This window comes from Octopus bimaculoides, chromosome 3, assembly GCF_001194135.2.
Source record: "Octopus bimaculoides isolate UCB-OBI-ISO-001 chromosome 3, ASM119413v2, whole genome shotgun sequence".
Taxonomy (NCBI): domain Eukaryota; kingdom Metazoa; phylum Mollusca; class Cephalopoda; order Octopoda; family Octopodidae; genus Octopus; species Octopus bimaculoides.
In genome coordinates, this window is record NC_068983.1 from 48,178,085 (window position 1) to 48,189,830 (window position 11,746).

An 11,746-nucleotide genomic window follows, 5' to 3' on the forward strand; every position below is an offset into this window, starting at 1 on the left:
TATATATATATATATATATATATATGAAAAGCAACAACGAAAATGCTACTTTTTAAAATTTCGGTACATTTGAATTTCATTATATAGATACATTTAAAAAATGATTTTGTTTTCCATGTTTTGGTTGTTGAAAAACCTTATGAAAAATATGAATTCGGTAAATTTGTTGTATGTACATTTATCTATGTGTTGTGTGACAGGTATTTTCCTGTATTCCGGAATTCTAATTTGAGATTTGTGCACCGCCACCTTCTTACGTAGGCTGTTTCTTTGTGTGCCCAATATACTGCGTTTGCATCCCGCGCATATAATTAAGTAAATCAAATTCTCCGATGCACATGTAAAGTTAGTTTCTATGGTAAAATGTTGGCCTTGTTCTAATCGATATTCTGATTCTTCTATTATATAGGTACAGATCCCACAGTTGGGTCTCCCGCACTTTTTTACTGTCGGCTTTGTGGTTAGTGTTGAGTGAAATTTGCCCTGGGTTAAAATCCTCTTACTTTTGGTGATTTTGTGTGTTATGAGGATTTGATTTATCTTTGGGTCTCTCTTGACTAGAGCTGTGCTGTGGAGTATAGTGTTGAAGGCCTCATTTTTATGTGGGTTGTGTAAGGCAGGGTTTTCAATTTTTCTTCCTTCTTTGGTCTTGGTTGTCTAAGTTCTTGTGTATTTAATTTAAGGACTCGTTGGATCTTATTGTTGATTAAGGGTTGTGGGTAATTCCTATTGATGAGTGTGTTTTTTTATTCCTGGAGTCGTGTGTAACGGGTGATTGTGTCTGATACTATTGTGCATATTCTTTTGGCTAAACAGAATGGGATATTCATCCTGGTGCGTCTCGGGTGGCAAGAATCAAATGGCAGGTACTATTACGACTCCGTGGGTTTGTAATAGATATCTATCTATATTTTGTTCCCGACTTTATTAATAAGGATATGTGTGTGTGTGTGTGTGTGTGTGTGTGTGTAATGTGTGCCTGTGAGTGCGTGTGTATAAATATATAATTGCCAGCAAGGATGCAGTATTTCGTTTTGTAGCCGTAATATATTTCCTAGTGTAATAAAATTTGTGTCAATATGATGCCTTGTTTTGGTGATAAGCTTTTCTCTACAGACTTTCAATAGTATTCACAAATAGCATTGACATTTCTGAAATGTCATATACGAAAGCATTTACGTAAGTGAAACGATCGACGGTTGAAGATTAGGTAATTGGTGTACATGCATATTTCAAGAGTTGCGGCTCTTTTGTCATCATGGGATCCAACACTCTCAAAAGGCAGAGTTTGAAGCAAATTTTATGAGGTCACAACGGGTGGAGATCTTGCGTTTAAGTGTATACCTCTTCCCAAAGACAACTTACTATACCTTTCATCATTCTTGTGTCTGAAAATCAAGTGCCAGACAAATGTAGGTGCGGGTCGATGTAATTGATTATATTCTACTGAGATTATTAACCTTGTGTGCCTGTCAACATTCTTCATTATCAATAGATTTGGAAAAATAGATTATACATTCTTCCTTCTAGATCTAGAGCAAGAATCATATTTCTGACTTTAAAATTTAACATATTATATACTAAATATTGTCGCTCATAGGATTCACTGATATATGTTTATTACATGCTTTTTTGTCCGAATGTGGTTTAGCTTTAGTGTTTTGTAATATAAATTCTTTCGTAATCTTAAATGTAGTGTCTCGTTTGAACTATTTCAGATATAGATGACATGCTGACGACCTGAAATATATAAAACAAAATGAAGCTTTGTACATCAACCCATTCAAAGTCGTAACTAAATTCCTGCACAATGAATTCCTTGACTCTAAGCGTACTCTTCCTGATTATTCATGTTTCATGTGGTGAAGCGGAAGAATGTCACGTTTTAAGAAAGGGGAGTTGGTCATGTGAAGGAAGCACTTTTGTTCCAAAATTTCCGCCTGACACTATAGCTGTAACATTCACAGATCTAAACATTGACAATTTGGACAATGAAACCTTTCAAAATTTGACAGAACTGCCCTTACTAGAACATTTGTTAATTAGGTCTACCTTCCTTAAGACATCTACTAATGATGTATTTACGTATTTGAAGTATATACAAGAATTCGTACTTATTAATGTTCAGTTACTTCTTCCGGAATTAAGAAATATGCTGTTTGGTTTACCACTGACTACAAAAAAATTAGTATTAGCTGAAATGCAACTGGAAAATTTGAATAAAGATATATTTGATGGTCTCAGAGGAACTAACGTCTCAAATATTTTCATCAATGAATGTAATATGGTACATTTTGATGGCAGCTATTTCAATGGTATAGATAGATTAGATCAACTTGTTCTTTCAGGAGACGGTATTACCTCAGTTACCAGTTGGGGATATCTTCCTAATTTGACTTATCTAGATTTCTATTATAATGAAATTTCAAATATGCCAAAATTTAAAAACGGGTCTGGATTTATATTTTACCCAAAACTTGAAAAGTTATTCATAGGTTTATCATTTTATGATCAATTAAACAGCAACTTTTTCATAGGACTAGAGCACCTACAGACTTTGGGAATCTATGTTGGTGATAACTTTTTTTTAAAATCGAACGTTTTTCAGGAATTGAAATGTCTACGAGCACTAAGTTTACTATCTCATAAGCACCATATCTTAAGATTTGAGCAAAACATCTTCAAACTCAAATTATTGGAATCGGTGGAGCTAAATAACATTCATGTGGTTATTAACGAAGGCAAACCGTCTGCGATATTTAAGTCATGTCCACAACTAACAAATTTGATTCTGAAAAATGTCAGTAACATATACCCCAACGATTTACTGAAGCCATTGACTAAACTAGAAAATCTGATGATTACTGACGGGCAGTTTAGTAAAGTTCCAGATGCGATTTGTAATATGAATAATCTTACAGAACTTTCCATTTGTTATACAAATGTTAGAAAATGGAACAAACCGAATTGCTCAGTTATGAGAGTATTGCAGAAACTTGAGTTAAAGCACAATAAAATTCGGTACGTTAATCAAGAATTATTTTCCCATTTACTATTCAGCAACGAGAAACTGAATATTGATCTCTCAAACAACCCGTTCGTTTGCGACTGCAAAGCACTCTGGTTTCGAGACTGGTCACGGGAAAATGCAGGTAGATTGAAGAATTACAGAAATTATCGGTGCTTCATTCCGGATACATTTCACCATATTTCTTTGGAAAATTTTTCTCTAAACTGGGATTACTGTGAAAATAGAAAGAAAACGTCTTTTATCGCTATATTTGGGGGAATTATAGCCGTACTGGTTGTCATTTTTGTATTTTTCGCAATATTATCATATGAAAAACAATGGTCTATTGGTTTCTGTTTATACCACTCATTAGTAAGAAAGAGAAAATACAAAACACTCGTTAATGAAGTCCAATATAAGCATGATGCTCTTGTATGTTACTGTAGTGCTGATGTCAACTGGGTTGTGAATAAATTGTTACCCATTATCGAAGAAGAAAACCATTTCAGTTTATGTTTACATGAGAGGGACGTTGTAGTTGGAAACGATACTGTTGATAATATCGTAGACAGCATGCAACAAAGCCGTAAGGTTGTTTTAGTTTTGTCAAATGATTTTTCTCAGAGTAGCTGGTGCCAGTTTGAAGCAAGTATTGCCCAGCAAAAAATTTTAAAAGATCATTACGATATTATTATTCCTGTTTTGTTAAATGAAATTCCGTCGAATTTACGAACGGAAAGTCTTGTTGATTTAATGAATCAAAAAACGTTCTTGAAATGGCCGAATGAAAGTAAATACGAATAAATATTTTGGGAGCAATTTATAAGACAGCTGAACGAAAATGAAACCGATAATGAGGTTTAGAACTGAAGTGTAATGACTTCATTCGAAAAGAGACAAACAAATGCATCAGCACACATTCAAATAGAGAAAAGCTCGGAAAGAAAACAAAACTGAATATATTTTATTTAGATGTTGTTATGAGAAAAGATGAATTCATGTATCAACACCTAACAGTCAAGTTAGTCCTCGGTTAAACTGCTCAAATTCCGATGAACAGCATTGTAAATGCTTAGATATCTAGTGACAAATGTGACAGCAACGTTTGATTCTATGAAAGCAATTCTAAATATATTTCATGACAAAACGAAAGTTAATAAGACTATAATCTCTTATGGCATACAGTTTCGTATTAGTGAGTATCTACACACGATTCCAAAGTCACTATTTGAATAAACAGTAGTGCATGTGCATGTATTTTTGAAATATTTATCCATCACTGTGTTGTAAAATTTGTATAAAAATAATAAAACGACACACACATATGAAATATCATTATTTTCAAAAATGTTTTATAATTCCTTGTAAACATACAATACACGCTACTACAATAACAAATGCAGAAATATAATACTAATTAAATGTAGATTATCAAATTATACTTTTTTATATATAATTACAGTTCCAGGTAATTTTGGTAAATTTTCGCTTGCGGATAACATATATATAGTTTTATTATATTATTCTATTATATATTAATATTTCACTTCAACATACAGATACTATTAACCTGGTTTTAGAACACAATAAACGTATGCTTTAGAGAAAAGCGTTAAATATGTGTGAAAATTGTATCTTGAATTTGTAAACCAATAAATGAATAAATCAATATATATACATATATATATATATATACGAGTGTGTGTCTCTTCTATGAATATGTATATGTGTGTGCATGTGTTCGTGTGCGTATATGTATACACGTTTATACACGTATGTATACGAGGGAGACTCAAAAATTATAAGCACTCTTGTTTTTTCACTGTATTTACACAAAAACTGTGGGATGAACAAGTACGTCATTTGTCTATATAGTCTCCTTCCCTTCCGATGCACTTGCTCCACCGGTCGACAAGCTTGCGCATTCCCTCCAACAAAATGGGTTTCGGTTAGTCTTGCAACAATTTATGCACCACTTCCTTCACATCTTCACCTGTAGAGCGACCCAAAGATATGATAGTTGAGCGGGGTGCGATCTGGGCTGTAGGCAGCGTATTCCAGCACTTCAAAACCCGATTGGTTAATGGTTTCAACGGTCCGGGCGGCAGTGTGTGGGCGTGCGTTGTCGTGCAACAATAAAACCGCCTTTGACAATAGGCCTCGGCGTTTGCTGGCTTCTGCTTGTTGGCCAACAAAGCCCTATATCTTTTACTGTTGATCGTACAGCCCTTTTCTATCAGGCATCTAGTATAGACTCTTTTGAGTCCCAAAAAATGGTTGGCATCGCCTTTCCCACGGACAACTAAGTCTTGAATATCTTCGTCGCTTGCGAGCCAGGATATTTGCAATCCATACTCTGTCTTTTAGATTTTGCCTGTTAATGATGAACCCCCATTTCATCTCCTGTGACTATTATGCTCAAACATTCCTCTCTCTCATTGTTGTAGCGGTCAAGGACTAATCTGCAGAGAAGGAGCTACCTCATGGATGATAACTCGCTGATTCACCATTACCATCTTCTCGGCAATGGTAGAGATTGACGGGCGTGCTGATCCCTCTCCGTGCATTACGCTTGTCCGGTTACTTTTAAACTTCTCTATCCACCCACACACACTTCTATACGATAGTTCACTGTCCTGTTATTGTGCTAAAAGCCGATGAATTTTAGCACCTGACGCAACTAACGATCGGCGAAATCGGATCATTGTCCATTGTTTGTTTTGGTGCACATTGCTAGCAAAGCTAGAAAGAAAAAATAGCACGATCAAGCTCAGACTTTGTTCACGTGACTACAATAGTACCAACTATAAGCACGCATGCGCAGAAGGCAGTGTGACAATAATGGAGATATGTTATGGTGAAAGTGGAGATATCTGAATTTCTCACTGGCAAGAAATGTTACATTTATTCACCTTCATGCACCGGTCTTCCTTTTTTCGAGATTAATACTGGAAATTTGTTTAAATGAAAGAAAATAATGTAATACTTTCGGAATTATGTGGAAACTAAATCAATGCGTTTCAGTATTCTACCTTATGTGTGCATTGTTGTGTATGAAAAAAGAGAGAAGGAACGAGAGAAAGGGAAAAAGAGAGAAAGAGATAAAAAGAGAGAAAGATAGAGTGACGTGTGGGGGAGAGACTGATGCGGGGAGCAAGAATGCACAAGGGAGCGAGAGAACAGATGAGATTTCTATAGGTGAGACATCTATGAGCTACAGAGATAGATGAGGTAGAAAAGGTACTGTTGTAATATGCAAAAGTTCTTGTACATATTTTAAAGGACAACGATTCACAGTGTAAGATCAAACAGTTTCCAATACCGTATGATGATAAAGGTGGGGGTAACAGAGAACTTGCAAACTTAGGAACAGCTATTCCTGTATTAATTGGTGCATTTGGAACAACACTCAATCGCATTGTCGACCTGCAGAAGTATGCAAAGATTTTATCCTGCAAGTATCCTCAAAAATACTTAAATTTGAGAAGACTTGCTCTCACGATGTCTTTAAACAAAATCGTTTCTAACATCAATAGCGAGTTATCAATACAATAATAATAGTTCATTATTTACATTATTTAAATTATTTACATTCGACGGATATTTGTCCTCATCGTGTTTGTTGTTAACACAACGTTTCGGCTGATATACCCTCCAGCCTTCATCAAGTGTCTTGGGGAAATTTCGAACCTGGGTTATCATTCCTAAGGCATTTTCGATGTTATTATTATTATTTTATGTTTGACTTTTGTTTTGCATTTGTACAAGTTGGATCCAAGTCTCACCCAGAGACCTCAAGAGACAACAAGTTAGAAGTCCATGTAGGTGTTATGCCTAGGGTACCATATATTTGGATTTGTACAGTTTTGTTCAAGTGAATGTTTAAGAAACCATAAGAAAATTATGTGTTTGCTTTAAAATTTGAGATCACATAGACAGTATTTTACGTAGGATATGGGCAGTTCCCATGAGCACTATCTTTTGAACTTCAGCCATTTTGGGGTTTCCTGGTATCTGAGCTAGGTAGTAATCAGCCCGTTTCGCTGTCATTCCCAGGGCACCTATGGCAATAGGTATTGTTTTCGTCTTCAGATTCCACATTATTATTATTATTATTATTATTATTATTATTATTATTATTATTATTATTATTATTGTTGTTGTTGTTGTTGTTGTTCAGGTCACTACTTGGAATCGAACTTGGAATCTTGGGGTTAGTAGCCCGCGCTCTTAACCATGCTAATACGAGTGATTACAATACCCTGCAAAAGCAGGGTATTGTAATCACTCGTCTTTGTTTGTCTGTGTATCTGTAAAATTAATGAAACTGAATAATAATAGTTATTTCAAATTTTGGCACAAGACCAGCAATGTTTTTGAGGCGAGGTGAAAGTTGATCACAACGAACCCCAAATACTTGAGCTGTATTTATTTCATCGAAAACAAAAGGACGAAAGTAATCGTCAACCTTCGCGTAATTTGAAACCAGAACGTAAAGGTAGAAAGATGCAACCGAGCATGTTGTCCGGTGTGCTAACAATTTAGCTAGCTCGCCGCGCTAAGGCAATACCGATCATTGACTCTCACGGCTTCTCATCTTAATTGATTAGTTGTTTTATCATGTATGTGTTTTGTCTTGCTGTAAGAGATGGGCCACAGCAAATATTCTGCTCAATACCAAACATTTATATGTCACTTGTTTGATCTTCATCAGTAGAGCATGTCCCTTGGTGGTTGGCTATATGCGCATCTCTAATAAACCTGAACTTGTAATCTAGATAGAATAACTGTAGATTTCTGTGTGTATACATACGCATCTCTAATCACGATCAGCATCATAGCCATGTGTTGAAAGAATTTCGTTGGGATTTGAATAATTCACCTCTGGAATGATGGATATTACGTTCATCAACCTTAAACAACCTTTATTCAGAGACCTTTTAAGCGAGAAGGGCTATGCGGGCTGAAGAAATTTCTAACTGTGCCCCACCTGCAAGGTCTTACTTTGTTTATTATCCTGCGTACGTAAGTGAAAGAAGGGTGCTGCAATCACTCGTTTGCAAAATTACTGGAAAACAGAAGAACAGATTTTCACCACATTTAGCAGAAATACTGACAGGGCGAGTGACTCGAAATGAACATTTGGTTTGATTATCATAAAAAAAATTACAAATTTCCGAATAAGCAAGTGGTCATATTATTTTGTTCAATTTTCTTTTCATATGAATAGACGGTCGTCTGCGTGTGTATGGATCATGGCGTACCTATGTGCGCAGGCACGTATGACTACATACATACACACATACGTAATACATACAGACATACAGACAGACAAATACATAACAAAAACATCAGGACTTACAAGTATATATAACATACAGAAAATTGCATTACTGGACACTGCACACATCCTACGCAAAACACTTTCAATACAGAAACCATGAGAGCATCACAGCAACTCTCAGCACATACGCAAGGCACACAGAGCTGCGCTCGGTAGTGAAGTGAAAGCACTTTATAAAAATAAAACTACTGAATAATAATAATAATAATAATAATAATAATAATAATAATAATAATAATAATAATAATAATAATAGTGATGATGGTGATGTCTTTTATTAGACGCATTAATATGATGAGGGTGACATTATAAAGAAAGTTAACAATTTGCTTGGGGATTGACATAGAAGATGAAGAGAATGAAGGGAAAAGACTATAAAATGCAATAAAAGAATAACATGACTGATTCAGCTTTCCTCATAATGGAGACACCCAATGAAGGACCAATGAAGGAATGGCATTTAGAATTACTATGACCATGAAAAGAACGTAATTGCTCCCAACTGTTGCTCACAAATCTATTGGCGTATTCTTAGATTAGTTTGTAGAGCAACAATTGGAAAAGGGATGGTGACTTCGGTCGTCATCCTTTATCTATGGGGTTCCTTGATTGATTATATTTAGAGGTTTCTCTTGAACGTGAACAGGGGACAGCGAGAAGAACCAGAATATCAGAACAAGTATTAAGGTGACTTATGGAACTTTCTCATAACAATTGTCCATGATAGTGACATATGATGACCAGATATCATTATAGAGGATAAAAATAAATAGCGTAATATTGTAGGCTTTGCAATTTCCAATGATAACAAAGTTGATAGCATAGAAATCAAAAATACTGAGTAATACCAGGAACTAGTCAGAGTGGTCGAAAGTTCGTGGAAAACGAAAAGAACAATTATTGGGAATATCTCTTAGTGGCTGACAATATGTACATCTCCGATCACTAGTAGGAGTAGTAGGGGAGCACCATAAATATGTGTTGAGAGGAATTCTTTGGGGTTTGAATAAGTCACATCTGGAAACATGGGTGTTTCGTTCATCATCCTTAAACCTTAGTCAGGGACCTTTTGATAAGGATTAATTACAAGACATGAAAAAAAATCTTTGCCTCACTTGCAAGGTCATACGTTGTTAGGTTTAATATTAGCTCACTATGTCGCAATCATATGGTTGTGGTACATGTGCCTGGTGTACCATTACCAGATGGGTTGTCATGATTGGATATTACTTTCGTATATTCATACCCCAGTGTCACTTTGATAGCATGCATATCTCTCTCACTCAATAATAATAACTAAAATCGTCTCTTCTATAGACACTAGGCCATAAATTAACAGTGAAGTGGGAGTCGACTACATCAACTCCTGCAGTAGATACGATATAGATGTGCCGATGAGGCTTATCCATGTCCACATTCAGAATATCCAGTCGGCACCTGTCAGAAAAATGGTAATGTCTGTGCCGATTTGCCAGTAATAAAGATTTCAAATGTCGGCACAAGGCCAGCAGTTTCGGAAGATTGGGTATATCAGTCACATAGATCCCACTAAAAAACTGGTATTTACTTTATCGATCCTGTAAAGATGAAAGGCATATCCGATCTCGAGGGAATTTGAACTCAGAACATGAAGACGAAATGCCGTTAAGCATTTTGCCCGGTGTGTTAACGTTTATTTCTTTATTGCCCACAAGGGGCTAAACATAGGGGGGGGGGACAAATGGATTAAGTCGATTATATCGACCCCAGTGCGTAACTCGTACTTAATTTATCAACCCCGAAAGGATGAAAGGCAAAATCGACCTCGGCGGAATTTGAACTCAGAACGTAACGGCAGACGAAATACCGCTAAGCATTTCGCCTGGCGTGCTAACGTTTCTGCCAGCTCACCACCTTATATACAACTACTACTAATATTAACCGATTTTGGCAGAAGGCCACCAATTTCATAGACCTTGACTGCGTAGACCACAGTGCTGCATTGGTACTGATCTTTTCGACCATTAAAGGTAAAATCAATGTCACTGGAATTTGAAACCAGGATGTAACAAGGGACGAAACGCCGTCGTGCTAACGATCCTACCAGCTCACCGCAATGTATCCTCAAGTACGCATGAAGCAGTTATAGGTCAATGTTTGCCTAATTATAGAAGCTGGAACGGAAATCTTAGAAATAACGTTTGACGATGTTGATGATGGTAATACTAATAGTTGTTACAAGTATTGGTATAAGGCCTGACATATCAGGGCAAAGGGCACAGCGATTACATAGACACGAAAACTGAAATGGTTCTTATTTTATCGATCCCGCAAGAAAGAAAGGCAAAGCCGACCCCTTAATAATGGGTAGATGGTGCTATATTTTCCATGTTTTTACATACAACTTCCTTCACCCAATACGTAATTCGTTTAAAGTATTTCATTAGTCTAATACTCTTACATAAATATTTGATGTCAATTTTGATAGAAGCTGCAATGCAGGTCAAAACGTACGGGCTTGGGACTTTATAAAACCTATCTATTAGTAATTACTGGCATATTTAATTAGTGGGATGGTACAAATGCTTTTTTTTTTTTTTTAACTTCTCTTTATGTGATCATTAACATTAATTGATTAAAGTCCTTGTTGATATTTTGCTTCCTATATCGAAAACAATATTAAAACTCAGTCACCGAGTTGGTATGCAGCAATAAACTGGTAACATTATCACCATTGTTGTGTACAATACAGTTACTGGTTGATAATGGCTCCATATATATTTTTTCGGTAAGTGAAACTTTAACTGATAAATTTACATTATGGTGTTGTATTTACTGTAAAAGTGCTAGGATTAGTGTTGAGGGTGTTTCAGACATGATCGTTTAATTGGCGTTGATGTTCTTGAACCGGGCAATGCAACGTTCTTTCTTGAAGTAAACAATTCATTTCACGTTGATCCAGACCGCTCAACCGGCAAAAATGATTAATCCCTGACAAACAGGCGTTTAGTTCCACGGGCTGAGTATATGGTCCAGGCAACGTAGAAACCCTATGATTCAAAATGGTTCTTTGATCGTCTTCTTTTTTATTGTATCTATTGACTACATTTCAAACGAGATGAGTTTCATTGTTAGATGTATACTTGTATGTAATTATAAATGTTCCTATGAGAGAGAGAGAATGAGAGGGAGAAAGACAGAGAGTGAGTGTGTGCGTGTGTGAATGTATGGTGAGTGTGTGTGTATGTATGTATGTGTGTGTGTGTGTGTGTGTGTGTGTGTGTGTGTGTGTGTGCATCGCAGGAGTGGTAATGTTTCAAAAGTTCGCTTTGCAACTATATGGTTGCGAGTTCAGCTCCGTTGGGCGAGGCCTAGGACAAGAATCTTCCAGTAGAGACCAAAACGAACGAACT

General features: G+C 36.1%; 2 protein-coding genes across 6 annotated transcripts in view; both read left to right on the forward strand.

Moving 5' to 3' along the window:
• LOC106869735 (toll-like receptor 13) overlaps positions 1 to 4,626 on the forward strand; it is an 11,139-nt gene extending 6,513 nt beyond the window's left edge. For both annotated transcript variants that reach the window (XM_052966170.1, XM_052966169.1), the window contains one exon: positions 1,719 to 4,626. In XM_052966170.1, coding sequence (XP_052822130.1) covers positions 1,811 to 3,814 — 2,004 coding nt within the window. In that variant the 5' untranslated portion in view covers positions 1,719 to 1,810 and the 3' untranslated portion in view covers positions 3,815 to 4,626. The remainder of the gene's footprint in view (positions 1 to 1,718) is intronic.
• Positions 1 to 11,746, forward strand: part of LOC106869724 (toll-like receptor 13) — a 231,605-nt gene that overhangs the window by 17,500 nt on the left and 202,359 nt on the right. The window contains exon 1 of one of the 4 annotated variants that reach the window (XM_014915576.2): positions 10,986 to 11,121. The exons of the other annotated variants lie outside the window; for them this stretch is intronic. The gene's annotated coding sequence lies outside the window, so the exon portion shown is untranslated. Of the gene's footprint in view, positions 1 to 10,985; positions 11,122 to 11,746 lie in introns of those variants that run through there. 4 annotated transcript variants of the gene reach the window in all.